Genomic DNA, 21144 nt, shown 5'->3' with positions numbered 1-21144 from the left:
GGAGCGATAGCGCAGCAGTAGGGTGTTTGCCTTGCATGCTGCTGATGCAGGACGAACCTCAGATAAATCCCTGGCCAAGTCAGGAGCTATTTCTGAGCACATAGCCAGGAGTGACCCCTGAGTGTCACCGGGTGTACCCTCCCCCAAAAAAGAAAATTACATTTGTTTAGTTAAAAATATATACATATATACAAAAGATTGAGCCAATAAAGACTTATGTTTGATGTAATTAACATGGGTTTATAATAAATGGTAATATTATCTGATGTCATATGTGCTAAACCCTTTTTTATGTGTTTAGTATTTCAAAACAATTTGTTCACAAAACAAAAAAACATTTTTTCTTGAGTATTGCAAAGTTTTATAAGCCTATTTAGATCAGATATTTTAAAAATGAACATATTTAATATATGAAAAGCCATCTGCACAAAAATGCAGGAAAACAAACTAATAAAGTTGCATCTAAACAATACAAATTCTAACCCATACAAAAGAGCTTAGTGGAACAAAGGGAAAAGTTAGCAATTTTAACAGGAACCTCACTACTAAATAAACAACACATTGAAATAGTTAAATTTTAGTTAAACTTCGTTATTAAAAAATAAGACTATTAATGGTACAACAGAACATGCAATGAGCCAAATGTGTTAGACCTTTTGATATTCTACATTACTGAGTCTTAGCCTCAGAAATAGATTCTCTCATGTAAGAAAATATTTGGTAATACTTGATGACCTTTATGATCAGAACCCAGAAAAGCTCTTTGGTAACTAATTCAACATATGGATTACCATTGTTAAAAGAACTGTCACTAAAAACAAGGCAGCTTCATTCCTGTTTCTGTTTATGTCCAAAAGGTCTTCTTTACACAGCATCTGTAGCACCAAGGAATTTCATTTCCACAGCAGATTTTGCTTTGGGAGCTGAGCTTCTTTTTTTGTGGAATTCTGCTGCAATTTCCTCAAAGGACTTTCCTTTGGTTTCTGGAACTTTAAAAAAGGTGAACAGCGTAAAGGCCAGGAGTACTCCAGCGAAGAGAAAAAACACATAGGGTCCACAGAAGTCCTGCAATGGGAAAATAGAGCTCCAGTTAACAGCAGCTTGGTCCTCTGGTTGAGTAACTATTAAAAGATGAGGGTTGGTATTTGAGTGATAGCCAGAAGAGCATTGTTTGTCTTTTACACAAACGACCTGAGTTTGAACCCCAGCATCTAATATAGTTCTTTGAGCTTGCCAGGAGCATCTCATATAGTCCCCTGAGCTTACCAGGAGTAATTCCTGAGTGCAGAGGATGTAGGGTGTGGCTCAACAGCCTCCCCCCAAAAAATGAAGGTCCTTACCGCAATGTAAGGGAAACACAAAGCTACGATGAAGTTGCAGGTCCAGTTGCAGAAGGCAGCTAATGCCAAGGCAGCAGGGCGTGGTCCTTGACTGAAAAATTCTGCCACCATGAACCAGGGGATAGGCCCTGGTCCAATTTCAAAGAAGCTGACAAAGAGGAAAATGGCTAGCATGCTCACATAACTCATCCAAGAAAATTTATCCTAAAGAAAAAAATAAACAACAAATTTATTCTTAAGGAAGGGAAAAATTATGAAAGTGAAGTCACTGACTACTTCTTTAAATATATTTTATTGACTTCAGAGGTGATGAATTTTTTCTCTGATTTTTATGTCATTATGTACAAGTTATTGTAGTTGGAGAGACAAGTTTGTTCTAGATAGACCTACTATTTTTTTTGGGGGGGGGTCACACCTGGCAGTGCTGAGGGGTTACTCCTTGCTGTCTGCTCAGAAATAGCTCCTGGCAGGCACGGGGGACCATATGGGACATCGGGATTTGAACCAACCACCTTTGGTCCTGGATTGGCTGCTTGCAAGGCAAACGCCGCTGTGCTATCTCTCCAGGCCCCAGATAGACCTATTCTTAAGTCTTGTATACAATAAGAGAAAATTCTATAGAGTTTATGTGACACATAGTTAGCTACTCCTTTCTTGAGGAAGGCAAGAATCCAGGTAACTTTTGCTACTACTGAAAGCAAGGTTGCTAAGCATATGCATGGCATCCTGTGAAATAGGAGATGAAGGTACTAGATTGGAGAGATTCAGGTACTGGATTGGAGAGATCCAAGTACAGTTTACTTGCTGATTGTCCAGTGTTTAGAAAGTATTCTTTATCTGTTTATTTCTCCACTATAATATTTACTGGTACTCCAGCTTTCAAACATAAGTCACTTATATATGTTTTTGGCACACAAATCACTTTAATTTGGAGCACGAGAGTGCTATCTTATGGTACCTCATACTTTCCATATAGGCACTCAACTCACCAGTAGCACAAGTCCCACTGACATGAAGATGGCACAGACAAACATTCCACTCATCCCAATTAAAAACAGAGAACGTCGGCCTGCCTTCTCCACTAGGAATACCTAGGGAAAAAATTAAAAATATTGACTTTATCTTTTAATAATTTTTCCTGTTCAAGAATTCATTTTGAATTTCCATAGCTGGATAAGATTGTTTCTGTGTCCCACTTTATAGATGTGAAATTTAAATGTGAAATTGACTCAAGTCCTAGGTGGCAGAGCTTGTCTAGGTAAACAGAAACAATGAGTATATGCCTATTTCATTTAGATTCAAATATTCTACTCCAGTGATATTATCTGTAGTGTTACCACCATTTTACAGTGATTACTTTACATGTAATACTTGGATGTACAATTTTTATGTTAGGTAATAGACGTTCTATACATTAAAAGTATGATTTGCATTTATTATATTAATTTATCTTTCTATGATTATCCTAAGTTATATGCATAGAGGTTTATGAACTGAAGAAACTTGAAATAGCTGTTGAGATCTCAATTATTTTCATGAAATGGTCTCATTGCTAATAAAATTAAATTATGAACACTCATTTAACAACATGTAGAATTTGATCATTTTATCAAAATAGGACTGCCTTTCTCTAGTGGGTCCAAATGTACCTGTTCTGAAAGTGAACTTTCTACTTGAGGCAAAAGGTCAAAGTACTTTTCTAATTCAAGAGATATGTTATTACAATTAACAAAGAACAGAGTTGGTTGGTTAGAATGCATGATCTTTGAAGCCTTGTCCAACTGCCAAGCTTGTTAAATCACAGATAGGGAGCTGTCCCAATTTTTAGCCTAGTAAATAATTTTTCTAGGATCCAAAATCTATAAAAAATTAATAGCCTTTGAACTTAATAGTATTAGAGTTCTGGTTCTGAAAAGATCTTGGAAACATTTTACCTACAATAAAAACACTTTGTCTTTAGAGGGTTTATATATTTGTTTCAAATAACTTCAGAGTGATAAGCAAATATCCCATATCCAATTGTTGAGAAAAATATCAAATCCCCTTTCTTTAGCTCATAAAAATTTTATACTTTTATGCTATCATTGTGACTTGCAAAATTGACTTCCTTACACTCTGTTGTGAGCCAGAAAACAGAAAGATTTTTTCAAGAATAATTTTTACCACATCTGTTTCTTCAGTTTCTGAACATTATAGCAAATTCTAAAACCACACAATTTAAAGTTGAGTCAAATGTCCTATTTGAGGCCTGATGAGCACAGAGAAATATGTGACATAAGGCAAAATAGTTCTATTGATTGCTTTGTCTGTCTGACCAGACAGCCCTTATCTTTTTTCCTCATCAGGGTGTCACTTGGATCCTCAATGCTCACTTGAAGTATGTGAGACTCTGACTCTCCTCTAGTTAAAGTTGTTTTAATATTTTCCATATTTCTTTATTAGTTTTCTCATAATTACAGGGCCCCTCTATCAAACAGTTAGTACGAAAGAAAAAATAAAAGGTGGGATTTAACAGCATAGAAACTGTAATGTGGAATTTAATTCAGTCAGGGAAGTCTCTCTATTCCAAAATGCTTATTTAGGAAGAGAAATAAGAAGATTTATCTTCCAAATTGGTGAACGTTAATAAGAAAACATATCTGTTTACATGTCATTATTTGCAACAAAACATGAAATTTAGTAATTTTGGTTAATTTGGAGACTAGAAATTGGTTAATTGAAAGACTTATTATTAAATAACATTTTAAACTTAAAACAAATTTTCAAAAATCAAATTTAATTAAATACTTTAAATGTTATCTATAACCCTGGAAGACTTATTATATAAATTATTGTAGATGATTTTTATTATGTTAATTGATCAGAATCTTCCACAGAAACAGATTTTTTTAAAAAAAAAGATAAGTTGAAAATAATCAAGACATTGACTCAAAGCAACTGTAATTCCAATGACCTGAGGAAGGAAATAGAAAAATGATAAATTCTATAGTAGTTTATTTATAAGGAAATCTTAGAGTTTGAGATATTCAGTCTATCACCCCATGCTTTACTTAACTATTATACATATATTTTTAATCATATTTTCAACATTAGAAAATTTATTAAAGTCATATTTGTAAGATATATTATCTCAAAAGGAAAAGATTATGAATAGGCCATAAGACAACACTCCAGTTCAGGACTTCATTGATTTAGTGTGTCCTTTTTGTTTGTACAAGCATTATGTTCCCTTGTTTTCTGTACTTTCACCTCTTTCCAAAGTCCAGCACTGCCTAATGTGGTCTGAACAAGCATGCCTTTTGATCTAGGTAGCAAGGCTGTAATTTATTGACCACCTAGGGTAAAAGTTTAAAATCCGTGTACCAACTCCCCCCCACCAAATAACCTCAAACACCAAATATACTAAAAAAAGCATTTGATCAAAATTGCAAAGTATATGCTTTTTAAATAGTCTGAATTAACAAATTAAAAAAAGTCCATTTACCATTATAAAGTGAATTACACAACTTAGGAAGTTTTGTTTTTGATTACTTCAAGTAGTTGATTAAGTTATAAATATTCAACATCATGTAATTGGTCTTTTTTTTTTTTTATTCCTGGGGGACCATGCAGTTCTGGGTACTCATAGATTCTTATTTGCAAAGCCTGTGCTCTAGCTCTTTGAGCTTTCTCAAGGTAATTGGTTTTAAGAAAATATGATCTCTCACCCTTGATTGAAAAAATTAATTTCAAAAATGTATAATATTGGCTTTTTAAAAATTCAAAAATAAGAGTTACATTTTATGTTATAACACTTCTCTTTCCTTTCATAGTTTCCTATATACCTTTATGCAGCACCAGAAGTCATGGCCTTCTTATGAGTCAGCTAGAACATCAGTCGAATGACATAATTTCATAGGAATCACAGTTTAACTGTTTTGTTTAACTTCAATAATGAATCTGGTAACTATTAATGAGAACCTGTCTGTTCTCTAAATAATGTGCTCTCCAAAGGTTCAGAATAAAATCAGAATTTCAAATATGGAAAGAGAGGAATTTAGGTAGATGACTCAATATGGATAGAAATGACAAGATGTGAGACAGTCCTAAGTGCCTAAGGACAACAAAAGAAAAGTAACACAGGTACCTAGACAAATGCAAAATCATCTGTGCTCCTCGAATGATTGATTAAAAAATGAGTGACTACATGGCATTGCAGCATATGGGAGAACAGCTATTCAATTAGCTTGAAACCAGCAGAGTAGCTGATTGTTTACTTACAAGCATGCCTTCTTTTATTGTGCTTTGCCTTGCAGTGCTTTTCATATATCACTATTTGTTTTTTCCTTTTACAGCTTGGAAGTTTGTGGCATGTCTGCATCTTTCAAGTCCTTTGGTAGCAATTTTCCAGTAGCATGTGCTCAGTTCATGTCTTCATGTCACATTCTCATAATTCTTGCAATATTTGAAACTTTTTAGTTTAAAATAACATCTGCTGTGGTAGTGGTCTGTGATACATGATCTTTGAAGTTATTTCTGTGATTATGTTCAGGTGCCACTAGCTATGCCTACCTAAGATGGAAATTTTGATCAATAAATGCTTGGGAGACTATATGAAGGTTTGGGGATAGAATTAAGCCAGTGCCTTAAACCCTGTACTATTGCTCTGATATCAAAATGCCTATGTTCTTATTGTTCTGTTAATAGTACTTCTAACTTTCTTCCTCTCCCCTTGGGATTCCCTAGTTTTTGTGATAAGATATGGAGACTAGTGTAATTAATTATCCTACATTGGTCCCTAAGTGATCATGTGAAAGAAAGATCCTTAATTTCTGTTCACTATTAATAAAAAGCTAGATGTGATTTAAATCAGTAAGGAAATCTATCAAAAGTGAATATATATTGAAAACCAAATTTCTAGTACCAAACAGTGTAAACAGTGTTTTAGTATCTAACAGAGCTAAGTTATGAAAGTTTAGCTAAGGACTTATTTCTGGCTCTGTGCTCAGAAATCATTTCTGGTGGGACTCTGGAGACCAAATGTGGTGTTGGGGATCAAACTAAAATTGTATACATGCAAGGCAAGCACCTAACCCACTCTACTATCACTCAGGTCCCCAGAAAGTGAAAGTCTTATTGTTGATATGGAAGAAGTTTGAATTAGAGATCAAACCAGTGTCAGCATGTATGACTTTCATAGCAAGAAAGGGAAAATCACTGCTTAGATTTGAAGCTTCAAAGTTGACTTTCATTAAGACAGGGGTCTCAAACTCAATTTACCTAGGGGCCGCAGGAACCAAAGTCGAGGTGAGGCAGGGCCGCATAAGAGATTTCACAAAATAAAGTCCTCTAACGTCATTATTAACAGGTTTTTTTGTTTGTTTTTGTTTTTGCTTCAGTTACACACCTAGTCACCTAAGAACTCTGATAGAGTTTGACAAAATTAATGTTGTTTTCGTGCCTGCTGTCTTCAGAGAATTTTGAAACCTATAGAGTGATTTCAACTTCCAAACTTTATTAAGAAACACATTTTGTGAATGGTTTGTAATCCACTTGGGTCAAAATAAAAATTATTATATAAAAAATAAAGAAAATGCATCACATAGTTGACATAACTGATCATGATACATTTGTTTCAAGATAAGGGAAAGCAAAGTTATTGAAAAATAGAGAGTAAAAAGAAAAACTAAAAAATAAAATGGAAGAGAAGAAAAAGAAAGAAGAAAAAGTTCAGTAGCTGATATATTTGTGAAAATTATTGTATATCCAATAAAGTCATTAAAACAATATAAAAGAAACATTTCATAAAGCTGTAGCTGCCATAGACTTCTGCTGAATTTCTCTGATCAATATAGATAAAGAAAATTGAAAACCGAGGAAGGAATAATCATCTAGATGTCATTAAGGATGTTTTTAATTCATAGGAAGAGATCAATGTATCAACATTAGCAGAAGTTTGGAAGAAACTGATTACAATGTTCATGTATGACCTTTAAGGATTTAAGACTTCAGTGGATAAAGCGATTGCTGATGAGATAGAAATAGAATCAGAAGAAGTGGAATCTGAAGGCATGAAAATTTTATTAAAAATCTTTAATAATAGATGATAAATTAGTTTTTATGATTAAGTTAAGAAAGTTATTTGATGATGATGTGTTTGGGTCATACCCTGTAGTCCTTAGCAGCTATAACTTAGCTCTAGGCTTATAAGAGACCCCCTGGAACAGCTCAAGAAAGGTGCTGGTGACTCAAACTGGGATTGCTCACCTGCAAAGCAAGTGCCTTATCTCCTGTGCTATCCCTGTGGTCCAAAGAAAGTAATTTATTGAGATGTAACCTACTACTCATATAGATGCTGTGACCGTAGTTGAAATGACATTAACATTTTTAAGATATTATAAAACTTAGTTGAGAAGAAGTAGCAGGAGAGAGAAAATTGACTTCAATTTTAAAAGAAGTTTCAAGCCTACAGAAGTTTTATTGTAGATAATATGTTATCATACAGCTTCACATGTTATAGAAAAAAGCTGTAAAATTGTCAATTAATCAGAAAACTTCATTGTTTTTTTTTTGGTTCACATCCCAGCTTGTGTTCAGGTATTATTTCTGGTTCAGTATTAAAAGATCACTTATAGCATTATTAAAGGATCATTTGGTGCCAAGGATTGAATAAAGCCTCCTTCATGCAAAACATGTACTCCAACCCTTTGCATGATCTTACCAGTCCATCTTTTTTTAATAGTTTATTTAAACATCCTGATTACAAATATGACTGTAGTTTGGTTTCAGTCATAAAGAACACCTGCCTTCACCAGTGCAACCTTCTCATCACCAATGTTCCAGTGGGAAGGAGGAAGATTTGAGTCCATCGTTTTTATCAGCTTCATTGTTTTCCTATATTAATTTATTACACCCATCCCAACATTTGAATGCCATTATTCTGTTAAGTGAGCAGGCATTAACATCAAGACACAATCCTCCACTGGAAAAAAGGTTTTTAATGACTGAGATTCAGATGATTGCTAGAATATTTTGGGAGAGGTACACCCATCTGTGTGCTTACTTCTAGCTCTGCCTCAGGAATCACTGTTAGTAGGCTAATGAACCATATGACATGCCGAGGATCATACAAGACAAGCATCCTACCTGCTGTACTATCTCTCCATCCCCAGATTAGCAAAATATTTCTAGAATTTTTAAAAAGATTAAAGAATTTAAAGTAAAAGCATGTTTATTGTTTTTACTACACAATGTTGCAGCATATTTAAGAGACTACAATATAGCATAAATGCAACTTCTATGCCCTGGGAAGCTAAAAACTATTTTTAGCCTATCTTGCGATACTTGCTTTGTTGCAATGATCTGGAACTTAACCCACAATATACCAAAGGTATGATTTGTGATTCTTCTCACAATCCACTTGATTCCACATATATATAGATATTTGGCCATTGATAACTTTTAGATTATATCATTTTCATTTACTTCCATTTCTGGACTGAAAAGAAATTAAATATTTATTCAGTTTATTTACTTACAGAGAAAACAGTGAATAGTGTATTGACAACACCAACTCCAATGGTTGCATAAACAGGTTGACTGACTCCAGCTGTTTGAAAAATGCTGGTTGAGTAGTAAAAGATCTGCAAAAGAACAACAGTTTTACTTAATAAATAAGCCTAGTATTTGCAGTTTTAAAATAAGAAATACCTTAGGTTGCTTGTTTTTAGTTTTGCTTTGTATGGATGCAATATAGAGTGTTGCTCAGAAGCTATTCCAAGTATGTTCTGAGGGTTATGCCTAATAGTGCCAGGGGACCAGGTAGGATTAGGTATTGAACCAGGAGCACCCACAAACACAGCATGCCTTCCATCCTTTCAAATTTTGTTTTGTTTTCTGTGAAATTATAGTCCTTAGAACTCCCTAAAAACATTAGTCATCTTCAAAGATTTTCATTTTTTTTACTTAAAAACTTAATTATTCATTTTTTTTTGGTTTTTCAAAATTAGTGGGTCAATTTGAACTCTTCTAAGTGTGTATGAGAGTTCTGGTTCGTATTGCATTAAGTCTAAAGATCTTCACTCAGTAGAGAGTGATGTTAGTAGTAGTAAAGTAGAGAGTAAAGTTAGTTTACAATTTTTAAAATAGCCTGTATTATTTAGTTGTGGTTTAGGAATTTTTTTTTTATACTCTCCAGTTACTTTGCCATTCTCTAAATATCAGTCATCATTTCCTTAGTTGTCATGCTCTATTCTAGGTACATCTACTTGGAGATAGGGATGCTATCAAGCTATGCAGCTGTGTATGGTAGAAGAGTGGCATAGGACTGTCCAATGCACACACAGTGCACGCCCCCATATTTAAGCTTCCTAACAGAACTAGGTTCAGCATTTCCAGGATGACTCTAAGTCAGGCAGTAGGATAAAGGTGAAATAAGAAAAGTCCAGAGAAATTACAGATTGTGCTCTTGGGTATATGGCAGAGACGAGTCAGGTGACAAATTTTTGGTGTCTGAATTTTAGGAAAATGTAGTATTACATAAAAAATAAACATTAAAAACCCTTAAAGGAAGACTGGAGGGCAGTGTAGCAATGTTCAGCTGGACAAGAGAGGCTCAGTTCACCTTTTGGTTCAACTTATATGGCATTATATTTTTGCCTCCCTCAAGACTCTGTTCAACCATTCAATCACTTTCTTTTTTTTTTTTTTTTTTTTGGTTTTTGGGTCACACCCGGCGGTGCTCAAGGGTTACTCCTGGCTGTCTGCTCAGAAATAGCTCCTGGCAGGCACGGGGGACCATAAGGGACACTGGGATTCCAACCAACAACCTTAGGTTCTGTATCGGCTGCTTACAAGGCAAGCACCGCTGTGCTATCTCTCCGGGCCCCGTTCAATCACTTTCAAGGTGTCCCTTGTGAGTCTGGGATTGACTCATTGTAGAGGAAGTCCAAATTACATTTTAAACTGCAGTGGAGGCTGATTTTAATTAATTACTTTAAAAATGCTTAACATTTTCTTCTAGTAGATAAATCCAATAGAACATTTTTGGTCTGCATGATGGAAAGATTTCAGGTCAAAGTCTAAACATGAATTTAATAGTCTGTTTTACAATAAAGTCTTACCTATTATTCCCATTCACAAATACGAATCAGTTTATGCTATGTTTATATTGGATGCTATTCCTCCCCATAGGGTAAAAGCTACTTGAAGAGCAAAAATTTTATTTATCATGTAACTAAATACAAAAGTAAGTTTTATATCTGGCTACCTGGTGCATTTCAATAAATAAAGGGGAACCAAGGAATATTTGTAGAGGCCATCAAAATTCCTGAATTTGTGTTTCTACTCTAGAAGCACCTTTATGATTTGGTTGCAGTTTTTCATGTGTGTGCATGTGTAACAATTTTCCTTTTTCTCTTCACATTTATTAAGATTTTTGTCTTTTATCTTTATCTTAATATAGTTCATTGCTATTGATATTCTTAAAACTTACAAGTCTAATTTAGAAAGCAGCTAAGTCAAAACAAAGTAAACACATTCAATATATTTGTAGTAGTCAGATGTATAATCTAATCTATATTTTCGGTTTTTTAGCTACTTACATTCCTTTCTTTACCTCAATTCACTTTCATCATAAGTTATTCTTTTTTTAATAATATACATTTTTATTTTAATCATAGTAGCTTACATATCGTTCACAGTAATATTTTAGGTACATATTAACATTGAATCAGGGGAATTCCCATCACCGAATTGTTCACCCTCCACTTCTGTTCCCATCATGCCTCCCATAACCTCCCCCTCCCCTGCCCCACCCCCCACCCCCCCCACCCCCCCCCCCCCCGGGCTGCTGGAATGAGTGGTCCCCTCTGTGCCTAGCTTACTACTTAGTGATCTTACAACTGTTTGGTCTTGGTCATAAGGGTTATTCTTAAACTTACCCCATTGATTCCGGAAAATTGCTGAGCCATGTGTAGCATCAATGCTACTAGAGTAGGCTGTTGGTAATCGGAAGTAGTAAAGAGCTGATATATGGAGACTTCCTGTTCCTTTGCTGCTTCGTCTCTTTCTCTTCTCATCTCGGTGATGTCTTTGCTGATATCCACATTCCCTCTTAGCCTTTTCAAGCCTGTCCCAAAGATGATCAAATAAATAGAATGCTAAATAAAAGTTACAAGAGACTAGGTACAATCAGATATGTTTTAAATCTTTATTTAAGCACCATGATTACAAGCATGATTGTAGTTGTGTTTTAGTGATGAACAGAACCCCCCCCCACCAGTGCAACATTCCCACCACCAATTCCCACCCCCTTCTTCTAAACCCCAGCCTGTATTAGAGACAGGCATTGTACTTCTCTTACTCATTAAGATAGTAATGATAGTTGTTAGTGTAGTTATTTCCCTAACTGCTCACCACTCTTCGTGGTGAGCTTCATATTGTGAGCTGGTCCTTCCTGCCCGCATCTCTATTGTCTCTGGGCATTATTTTGTAAATAAAAAAGCAATTTAATGTTTGGAGTAGGAACAGACAGAATTTATTACAGTGGGGGAGAAAGGCAGATTTGGACCATACTAAATCTGGACCATACCAGTCTGTTCTCAAGACTTCTGGTTTTGTGTTCAGAAGTGACTTCTGAAAGTGCTCAGCTATCATATGTGGTGCTAGGGATCAGACATGATGAGGTGGCTTACACTCCTGTGTCTCTGGCTCCCAGACCTAAACTTTAGGTTTTAGCTATAAACTATGTTTATAGTATTTATTTTCAATTTTGCTAAAATATTTTGCGATTTTTTCCACACTATATTTTATTTTAATATACTTTAAATACTCAGAAGGCCTGGGACCACTCCCAGTGATCCTCAGCCAACCGACCAAGGCATTCAGTGCTTGGGTTTAATGCTACAGTAAAGTGGTGCTCCTTCAAATTCTCTTGATGCTGAGAGTCATGAGGGCTATACCTCGCACTATTTAGGGACCTCCGGTCCTATGCCTGGTGTCACTGCAGGTGGAAAACACACAGTACCAATGACTAAATTTAGGTCCCAGTAAAGATGACATGCGAACTTAACTTTGAGCTATTGCCCCAGCACCTCAGACTATGTTAAATAACACAACTCATATTAAAAAAATAACTATTTTTATTATGATAATGATACCTAACTCTAGTTCTGTATGGACCTAATAGATGAGTGTTGAAACCTGTTTCCTTAAATGAAATCGACTTAATGTATTTTCTTGAGTTAAAAATAGCTCATCACAAAGAAAGCTAGGATCCTCATTTATCAAAGAAGCATAAAGCTCTAATAAAGCTCTGAACCTTGCACATGAACTTCCTTGTATTTGAAAATGTTTATGGGTGTCTATAGCATATAGCAAATCATATCAAAGTGATATTGCACATTTTATCAGATATAATCACTGATTCACTTGTAAAATTTTCAAGTAACAGTACAACAGTGGTTTTCATTATCTATTGTTTTCAAAAAATAAAAAAGAAAGTGAATTTGCCCAGATACTTACTTTTCTTTGCTTTTTTTTCCTCTTGTAAATTTATATAAAGATACCTGGGGCTTTCTGGACAGAAAAAGAGCAGTAAAGACTGTAGGACAGCTGGCACAGCAGATAGACCAAGCAGGATGGGCCAGTAATCATGATTGCCCAGGATAAAGTCAAGGCCAACGATCTGAAGAGACAGGGAATAATGATATGTATTATGTAACCCTTTGACTGTCTTCTGTAACTATTTGTTGAAAACAAAACAAAAAAACCTTTGTTAAATAGTGCTTCCTGGCAACTATGATTTAAGAATTCATAAGGTAGAGTAAATGATGATTAGTGTGTCTTACCTTGATTAAATTAGGGGTCATTTATTTTTACAAGAAATTTACCTAATCTTATTTTCATTAAACATGATTGGACATCTAGAATGAGAGTCAACTGAATTTTGAGGAACACTTAAATCTAACACAACACTAAAAGCTCACTTTCATGAAAATGTTTTTTCTATATTACCCAGAACTTAAGTAGAATGAGATAATATAGCTACAACAATTATTCTGAGAACCTGCTTTCTGATATTTATTGTAATCAACCACAATTTTCCTTTTGGATAGCCAACAGCTTGGGAGCCAAAACTCACATTAAGACTACAGTTTAGTAAGGGAGCTTAGAACCAGCTGGACAAAAACTCCTGATTTTCAGATAAAGTTCCAGATAAATGCTTGGAACAATGAAAATGTAGGCAGAATAAAAAACTTGAAATATCTGTTTCTTAAAAGCTAAAATTCTGTATAACAAATTCTATTTAGCTTTAATTCTAGAATAACTTTAGAAGTGAGACCTGGTTTGTCAGATTACAGTCACTGTTAACCCCATTCTGTGAGGTATGAGGAGAAATAATATGTTAGCTTTTCGTTTGTTTTTGGAAAATATCTGGTAGTGCTCAAAGTCTGCACTCAGGAAACACATCTGGTGGGCCCAAAGGATTATATGTGGTTCTGGGGATCAAGTGCTGGTTGGCTACATGCAAGATAAGCGTACTAACTGTACTCTGACTCAGTGCCAATATTAACAGCCTTGATTTTTGTCTTTAAGATACCTCTGCTACCACTCATAGAACTTTTTATGATGGTCTACAGTGATAGTGAACAGTGAGAAAGTTCAGTCAAGTAGAGCTTGGATAAAGGAAGAGAAATGGTAATTTTTTTACCTGACTAATAAGAATGCCTGTGACAATGGCAAGCTGGTGAAGAGCACCAAGAGCACCCCGGAGTGTGGTTGGAGAAATTTCACCAATGTACATTGGAACCAAGCCTGAAATTAGCCCTGCGTGAAACATGAACATAAATATTAAAGTACAGTCAGGATTATCTCAAGAGCAATAATTTGATTTAAGTACAGTCAATATCCTGATGGAAAGTCTTCCCTAAGTCTATTGGAAGGAAGAACCATTTAATACAGCTTAACAAAAAATATTGTTAATATATTAGTTTAATAAAGTATGTATTATTAATTATATATGAGTTTTATATATTAAATTTTATGTTAATAACATTTTTAAATATTGGATAATATCACACATTTTATATTATATCATGCTTATTTTAATAATTAAATTAAAATACAATTTTTATAAATAATATAAAGATATATTGATTAGACTTATATTTAGTTTCAGTTGGATATGCAAATAAAATAGCTGACTGATCATAGAAATTACAACTATTTATAATATTTTATACAGTTAAATTACCTAAAATGTAACAATTAAAATGTTAATATTGATAATATGCTACATCATAGACTATTAGTGTCGCAAGAAAAGATACTGAGGAATTCTTTGATATTATTTTTACTCTAGTTAGAACCACATGATTGAAGAAAATGAGAATATATCTAGACAAGCTTGTTACTTGAGCAGTGAGAAACAATTTAACTAAGAGTGTAGTGTTGGTGAGTATGAACATGAGAACAACTATCTCTATGTGAGTTTCCACAATGTGTGGGTGTTTCCAAATCATATACCATACAGTGGTATGTGGGGAAGTGTAGAGTGGTTACACCAAACGTACTAGTTATTCCAAACAGAACAGCACTTCTCCTGTAGAATTCTGTCCAAATTACAAGCCTTCAAAAAGATTGTGAATGAAGACTTTTGGTGCTTAAAGGAATATAATTTTTCTTGTATATTTTTGGGCTATACCTGGCAACACTCAGGAGCTATTTCTGGCTCTGTACTCAGAACTAAATGTCCAAACCAGAGTAAACAACATTGGCATCAAGAGACCTAAACTTAAAGAATCTAAACTTAAATAGGCTAGTTATACTGGCAGGCCAGGGGGCAAAGGGTAGTGGTATAGGATGCACTCTGGGTTCATTGGTGGAGGGAGGGAGGTTCACCTGCTGGTGGGAATGGCCCTGACACACTGTATATCTGAAATTCTGAAATTCAACTATGAAGGACTTTGTAGATCACAATGATTTCAATAAAATAAAATTACAAAAAATGAAGAAGAAAAAGAAAAAAAAGAAATTACTCCTGGAAGGCTTAGTCCATATGGGATGCTGAGGACTAAACCCATGTTGGCTGTGAGCAAGGCAAATGCCCTACCCTCTGTGCTATATGTATATGTATATATATATATATATATATATGTGTGTGTGTGTGTGTGTATATATATATATATATATGTGTGTGTGTGTGTGTGTGTGTATGTATATTAGAGTACTATTTGATTATGTCTTTTATTACTTTCTCAAATGAAGATATAACCAGTAATATTAATTAGAGTATGCAGTTATTTGCTGAGTATATCAGAAGGTCAGAGACTATCAGTTGCAAAGGTCAGAAACTAGTTAATAACAAAGATGAAAACAATGCTTGGGCATTTTCTGTGGCCTTTTTTATGTGCATTTATTTTCATCCATTAGTGCTCAGGGGTCACTCCTGGGAGTGCTTGGGAGACCAAATACAGTCCCAGATATTGAACCAGGTTCAGCTGTGTGCAAGGCAAATACCTTAACTTTTGTTCTATCTAACTCTGCTATTTTCTAAATATGTAAGAAACAAGCTTGTAAAATGCTTCCTCTTAGAAAGATTGCCAATAAAGCAGAGATAGATGGTCTTTGGGTAAAGATATTTTGGAAATTATTTATGTATACATTTTTTACATAACATAAAATTATTTTTAACAACGTAAAAATGTCTCACATGACATATTTGCACAATTAATCAACTAATTTTCTGTCAGTTTTCACATGTAACTATAATGTATGGTCTATTTATCTTAAATATGACATTAAATGAGAAAAATACCATTGACAAGAGCAATAAGACTGTGGGTAGAGCACTTGCTTTGAGTGCAGCCAACCCACGCTCAGACTCTGGCTGCCCATATTCCTTCTGCACATCACAAGAAGTGGTCCCTGAACAGAGTCAAGAGTAAACCCTAAACACAGCCAGTGTGGCCAAAGAAGAAAATCAAAACATAAACAAATAAAAAGTACACCCTACATCAATTTATTTGGCTTTAGTCTAGTGTTTACTATCTTTTTGTACTATCTACTATGATACCATAATAACAATAAATAAACTAAAATGTTCATGATAACAAATGCTTGAGAATTCAATTGTAGTCTTCATAATATCTAGATTTTTCAGTGTTCAAAATAGAACCAAACAATTATTAAAAATTATTGCAGAGTACAAGTTTCTTGGAAATACTTATTGTTCCAAAATATGTTTATAAAATTTATTTTTAATTTTGACAAAAATGTTTCATGACTTTCCTTTTTACATCTTTTTTTTAAATATAAAAAGAGAAGCAAAAGATAATAATTTGGACTTTTTGAATTATGCCATTATTTGCTTATCTATTAGAAAAGAGAAAACAGGTAATTCTTAGAAGAGTTAAAAGGCAAATGAGTTAAGGTTCAGAGCAGGCAAACTGTTGAGATTAGACAGTAAGACTGTCATAGTAATTCACTCTGAGTCCAAAACTCTTTCCACCTGTCAGTTGGCCCCTCCCCTGTATGCCTGTATATCTCTAAATTATGTCTTATTATTAAATATATTTAATGAATCATTTAAATTATTATTTTATGTGCATTTAGATTTTGTTTTCTTTGATCACTGAAGACATATGGGAATAAGTAATTTTTCCCTGTGCAAGGAAAAACATATTTTCTTTTTTATTTTTTATTTTTAATTATGTGAACAATGATGCAAAGAAAGAGGACAAGGTAAAGTTACAGTGGAAGAACAATCACCCAAAATCAGAGTTCTCAGAAGAAATCCCTCTGCTGACACCTTAATTTTGAACTAACAGTAAAAGAACCTTAAGAAAAATAAAACAGAACCCATGTACAATTACTTTGTCCCTCAAGACCCCAGATTGTAGTACATTATAACATTTCTTAGTGATACACAAAGCAATCTAAAGCCATAAAATTTAAAGGCATAGTAGTTTTTTACATTTCCATGCACGTGCATATTAGTTTAAGTTAACCTCAAAAGTTTTTTTTTTTTTTTTTTGGTTTCTGGGCCACACCCGGCAATGCTCAGGGGTTACTCCTGGCTGTCTGCTCAGAAATAGCTCTTGGCAGGCACAGGGGACCCTATGGGACACTGGGATTCAAACCAACCACCTTTGGTCCTGGATCAGCTGCTTGCAAGGCAAACGCTGCTGTGCTATCTCTCCGGGCCCTAACCTCAAAAGTTTAAGTTTTTTTTTTTTTTTTTTTTTTTTTTTTTTAAGGTTTAGAGTCAAAGGAGCACAGTAAAAACGGTGTTAGAGTGGCAATTATTGTTTGCATAGGCCCACCAAAATATGGGGCACATGGAAAGGAAAAGCCTTGACCTAAATACAAGGAGACCCTACCCCTGAAGTTTCTTGGCATAAGACCAACTCTAGGCTCCAGGCAAACTAGCTTGTACAATCCAGGTCATTGTTTGTAGTGCCAATACAGTTTTATTGGAAAAACATACTTTCTGACCCCATTTTATGGTCTCATTTCTCCTCTTTCATCCCCATGGATAACAGTCCTTTGAAAGGTGATTTAGATAATGGGTTAAAACCTAGGCCAAAAATCACCAAAAATCTGGGCCTCTCTGGCATTGAAAAACTAAGGACTTGACCATTTTAGAGAATGAGTGATCTTCTTTATGCTAAGATCTCTTTTAATTTATTTTTATTGATTCACAATGGTCAGATCCAGTGGTGCACAGGGCTTATTTCTGGTTCTATGTTCACTGGTGTTGTTTGGAAGGGATTATATGTAATGCTAGGAATTTTTAGGGGCTGACTGCTGGCAAGGCAGGTAGCTTAACCATTGTAATTTAAGCTCTGGCCCCACCAAATTTGCTTTTGAATAGATATTTGAAAAGATGTTTCAAAGAAGTTGTGGCTTTGATTATTTAGATGTGTTGGTCACAAAGGGACAACATCCTTTTGTTATGAACATTTTACCCAGCTGCTTCTGCCTGATTCTCTCTCCCTGTGATTGCTATCACTTTAACATTTTACACAACCACCTCTACAATCCACCAGAATTGTGAAATGTAGTCTGGAGAGATCTGGGGAGCAGTGTCTTTCCTGATAGGAGGAGGTAGAGACTGAGACAGAGACAGAGACAGACAGAGAGGCAGAGAAAAAGAGACATATACACGCACAGAGAAAGAGATTTTGTTTTGGGGCCATACCCAGTGGTGCTCTGGGGTTACTCCTGGCTCTTTACACAGAATTTGCACCTGGCAGGTTTGGGGAACCATATGAGGTGCTGAGTATTGAACTCAGGTTTATTCTGGGTAAGCACACGGAAGGCAAACACCCTACTGCTATGCTATAACTCCGTTCCCAAGAAAGAGATATTATGTGCTAGCCCCATTAGGAGTTCTGAGGATCCCAGTCTTCTCTACTATTTCATGGCACAAGTAATGATAATAACTAATATAAATGGTAGCTTAATGTGTAGTTAGGTTCTAGGTTCAACATTTATGTACAACCCACAAGGTTGATATTAATATCTTCATTTAAAATAGTTAAATAAGGGCCGGAAAAATAGCACAGTCGTAGGGCATTTGCCTTGCACGAGGCCAACACAGGACAGATCCCAGTTCAATTTCTGGCATCCTATATGGTCGCCTGAGCCTGCCAGGAGTGATTTCTGAGTGCAGAGCCAGGAGTAACCCCTTAGCACCCAAAACCAAACAAAAAAAGGTTAAATAATATTTTTGAAATCATAGGACCAAAAATTACTACACACAAGGTAACTGTTTTACCATCCCTTGTTAGTGGTCTCAGCTTCCCTGACTCAGCTTTGTGCCATTTCTATTCCTTTTTATTCATGCATGTTAAGGTATTTCAAGCATGTGTGTGTGTGTGTGTGTGTGTGTGTGTGTGTGTGTGTGTGTGTTAGAGAGGTGGGGGAGAGAAACTTACCACAGTATAGTCCTGATATGCCTCTTCCTGCAATGATAAGAATGTGAGATGGTCCCAATTTTGAAAACCCCATCAAGAGTGCTCCAGCTAATGAAAGAATGTTTGCTATCAACATGGCTTTGATTCTGAAAATTTTAAAAGCAAGTATTATTACTTAAGCATCAAAACTTAATAGAACTATTTGTTTTATTGCATGCTGCAGTTTTTATCTAAGCAACTATTTTAATTTTTTAGGAAAATGATAGTGATTGTTGTCTCTATAGATTAACTCATTAATTGCAAATAATATTTATAATGAAGAGTCAGATAATCTTGCACCTGGTTTTTATAAAGACCATTTATCTATAATTTTTAATTTTTATTTAAATAATTTTTATTTTAAAATAACTTAATATTGAAAATAATAAATGTATTTAAATAAACAATTCTGATAACATTTTAGTTAACTCAGTTTTTTACAAGTTGACTGTTTTAATTTCTAGGTAATAGTTAAATTTAGTTCTACAGTTGCAAATTATACCATCCTATATTTATATATTTTGGTACATTTATATTTTTGGTATAGTGGTTGTAGAACATGAAATAAACTTTTAAAGTGAATTCTTTTAATATCAGTTATTTGAAAATGGAGATATAGTAACATGTCTTACATGCAGCCAGCCCTGGGTTGATCCTTTAGCACTATATGATCTCCTGAATCAGGAGATAGCCAGGAATAGTTCCTAAGCACTGTTACCTGTGGCCCAGTGTACCCTGATACCCCAAAACATATAATATTAATTATTTGGGAGAAAGTTAAGCATACTTTTAATTAAAGCCATATCATAAGAAAGTATCACTGTTTAATTTTTACTATTCTATGCCAATATATTTCCAGAATCTAAGAATTATAGCCAATCAATGTAAAACATAATAAAGTTCATGTAGCAAAAGTATGATTTCCAAAAGTATACTCAGAAATTGACAACTTTGTAGATGCATGATACTTTTATTTCTATAAATGAGAAAACTGAGGTACAAAAGAATTTAAAGTTCAGTAGATGACAATAAGACCAGTAGAATAATTAGTTAGGGTGGACAGGTTTTTAAATATTTGTACACAAATCTAAGCATCTTCATTGCACTACTTCAATATTTTAAATTATATTAGGTAAGCTTTTTCTGAGCTGTATCTTTGAAAAAGGGAACTTTTTTTCTGTAATGACTGCTCAATAACATTATATGAGGCTGAACAATTTTTCCCGAATCAGAAGATTCTAGAAATATGCTACTTTTTTCATTCATTTTTTTGGGGGGGGGCACACCGGTGGTGCTCAGGGGTTACTCCTGGCTATCTGCTCAGAAATAGCTCCTGGCAGGTACAGGGGACCATATGGGACGCCGGGATTCCAACCAACCACCTTAGGTCCTGGATCAGCTGCTTGCATGGAAAACACCACTGTGCTATCTCTCCGGCCCTGAAATATGTTACTTTTTTAATCACAAAAGTAATATTATAGTTGTAATTAAATTATAAAGTTGAAATAAAAAGGTAGTACATTTTTTTCTGGATTATATAGGTAGGTCTTATATAACTACAAGTCTGATGAGAGGAGGCAAATAGAAGGTGACAAGATAATAAATTAGAATTATAAAGGAGAATGATGCTCTATGAAAATGGAGGAAGGAGCCTCAAAACAAGGACTATAAGCAGTTCCTGGAAGCTGGAAAAGGGCAAGGAAATGGATCACTCTCTCACAACCCTCAAAAAGAACTGCTAAGATAAAAAATAATAGAGTTCAAAAAACAAACAAAGGTGTTACTTAAGTGCTTTCTTAGCTAAACTGGGACAAATGACAGGCTAATCAAATAATTTACTGTAAGAAATTGACTCTCCTTGCTAA

General features: G+C 34.7%; 1 protein-coding gene across 1 annotated transcript in view; it reads right to left on the bottom strand.

Moving 5' to 3' along the window:
* Positions 1–721: 721 nt before the first annotated feature.
* The window catches only part of SLC2A2 (solute carrier family 2 member 2), a 45511-nt gene continuing 25088 nt past the window's right edge, over positions 722–21144 (bottom strand). The window contains exons 5-12 of the mRNA XM_049775567.1: positions 19262–19386; positions 14032–14147; positions 12843–13005; positions 11261–11448; positions 8858–8962; positions 2330–2431; positions 1341–1544; positions 722–1065 (exon numbers count right to left, since the gene is read on the bottom strand). Of these exons, the coding sequence (XP_049631524.1) occupies positions 865–1065; positions 1341–1544; positions 2330–2431; positions 8858–8962; positions 11261–11448; positions 12843–13005; positions 14032–14147; positions 19262–19386 (1204 nt within the window). The 3' untranslated portion in view covers positions 722–864. The remainder of the gene's footprint in view (positions 1066–1340; positions 1545–2329; positions 2432–8857; positions 8963–11260; positions 11449–12842; positions 13006–14031; positions 14148–19261; positions 19387–21144) is intronic.

Source organism: Suncus etruscus, chromosome 6, assembly GCF_024139225.1.
Source record: "Suncus etruscus isolate mSunEtr1 chromosome 6, mSunEtr1.pri.cur, whole genome shotgun sequence".
NCBI lineage: Eukaryota > Metazoa > Chordata > Mammalia > Eulipotyphla > Soricidae > Suncus > Suncus etruscus.
The sequence above is the reverse complement of the archived record's forward strand: the minus strand, read 5'-3'. Positions and strand labels throughout refer to the sequence as shown.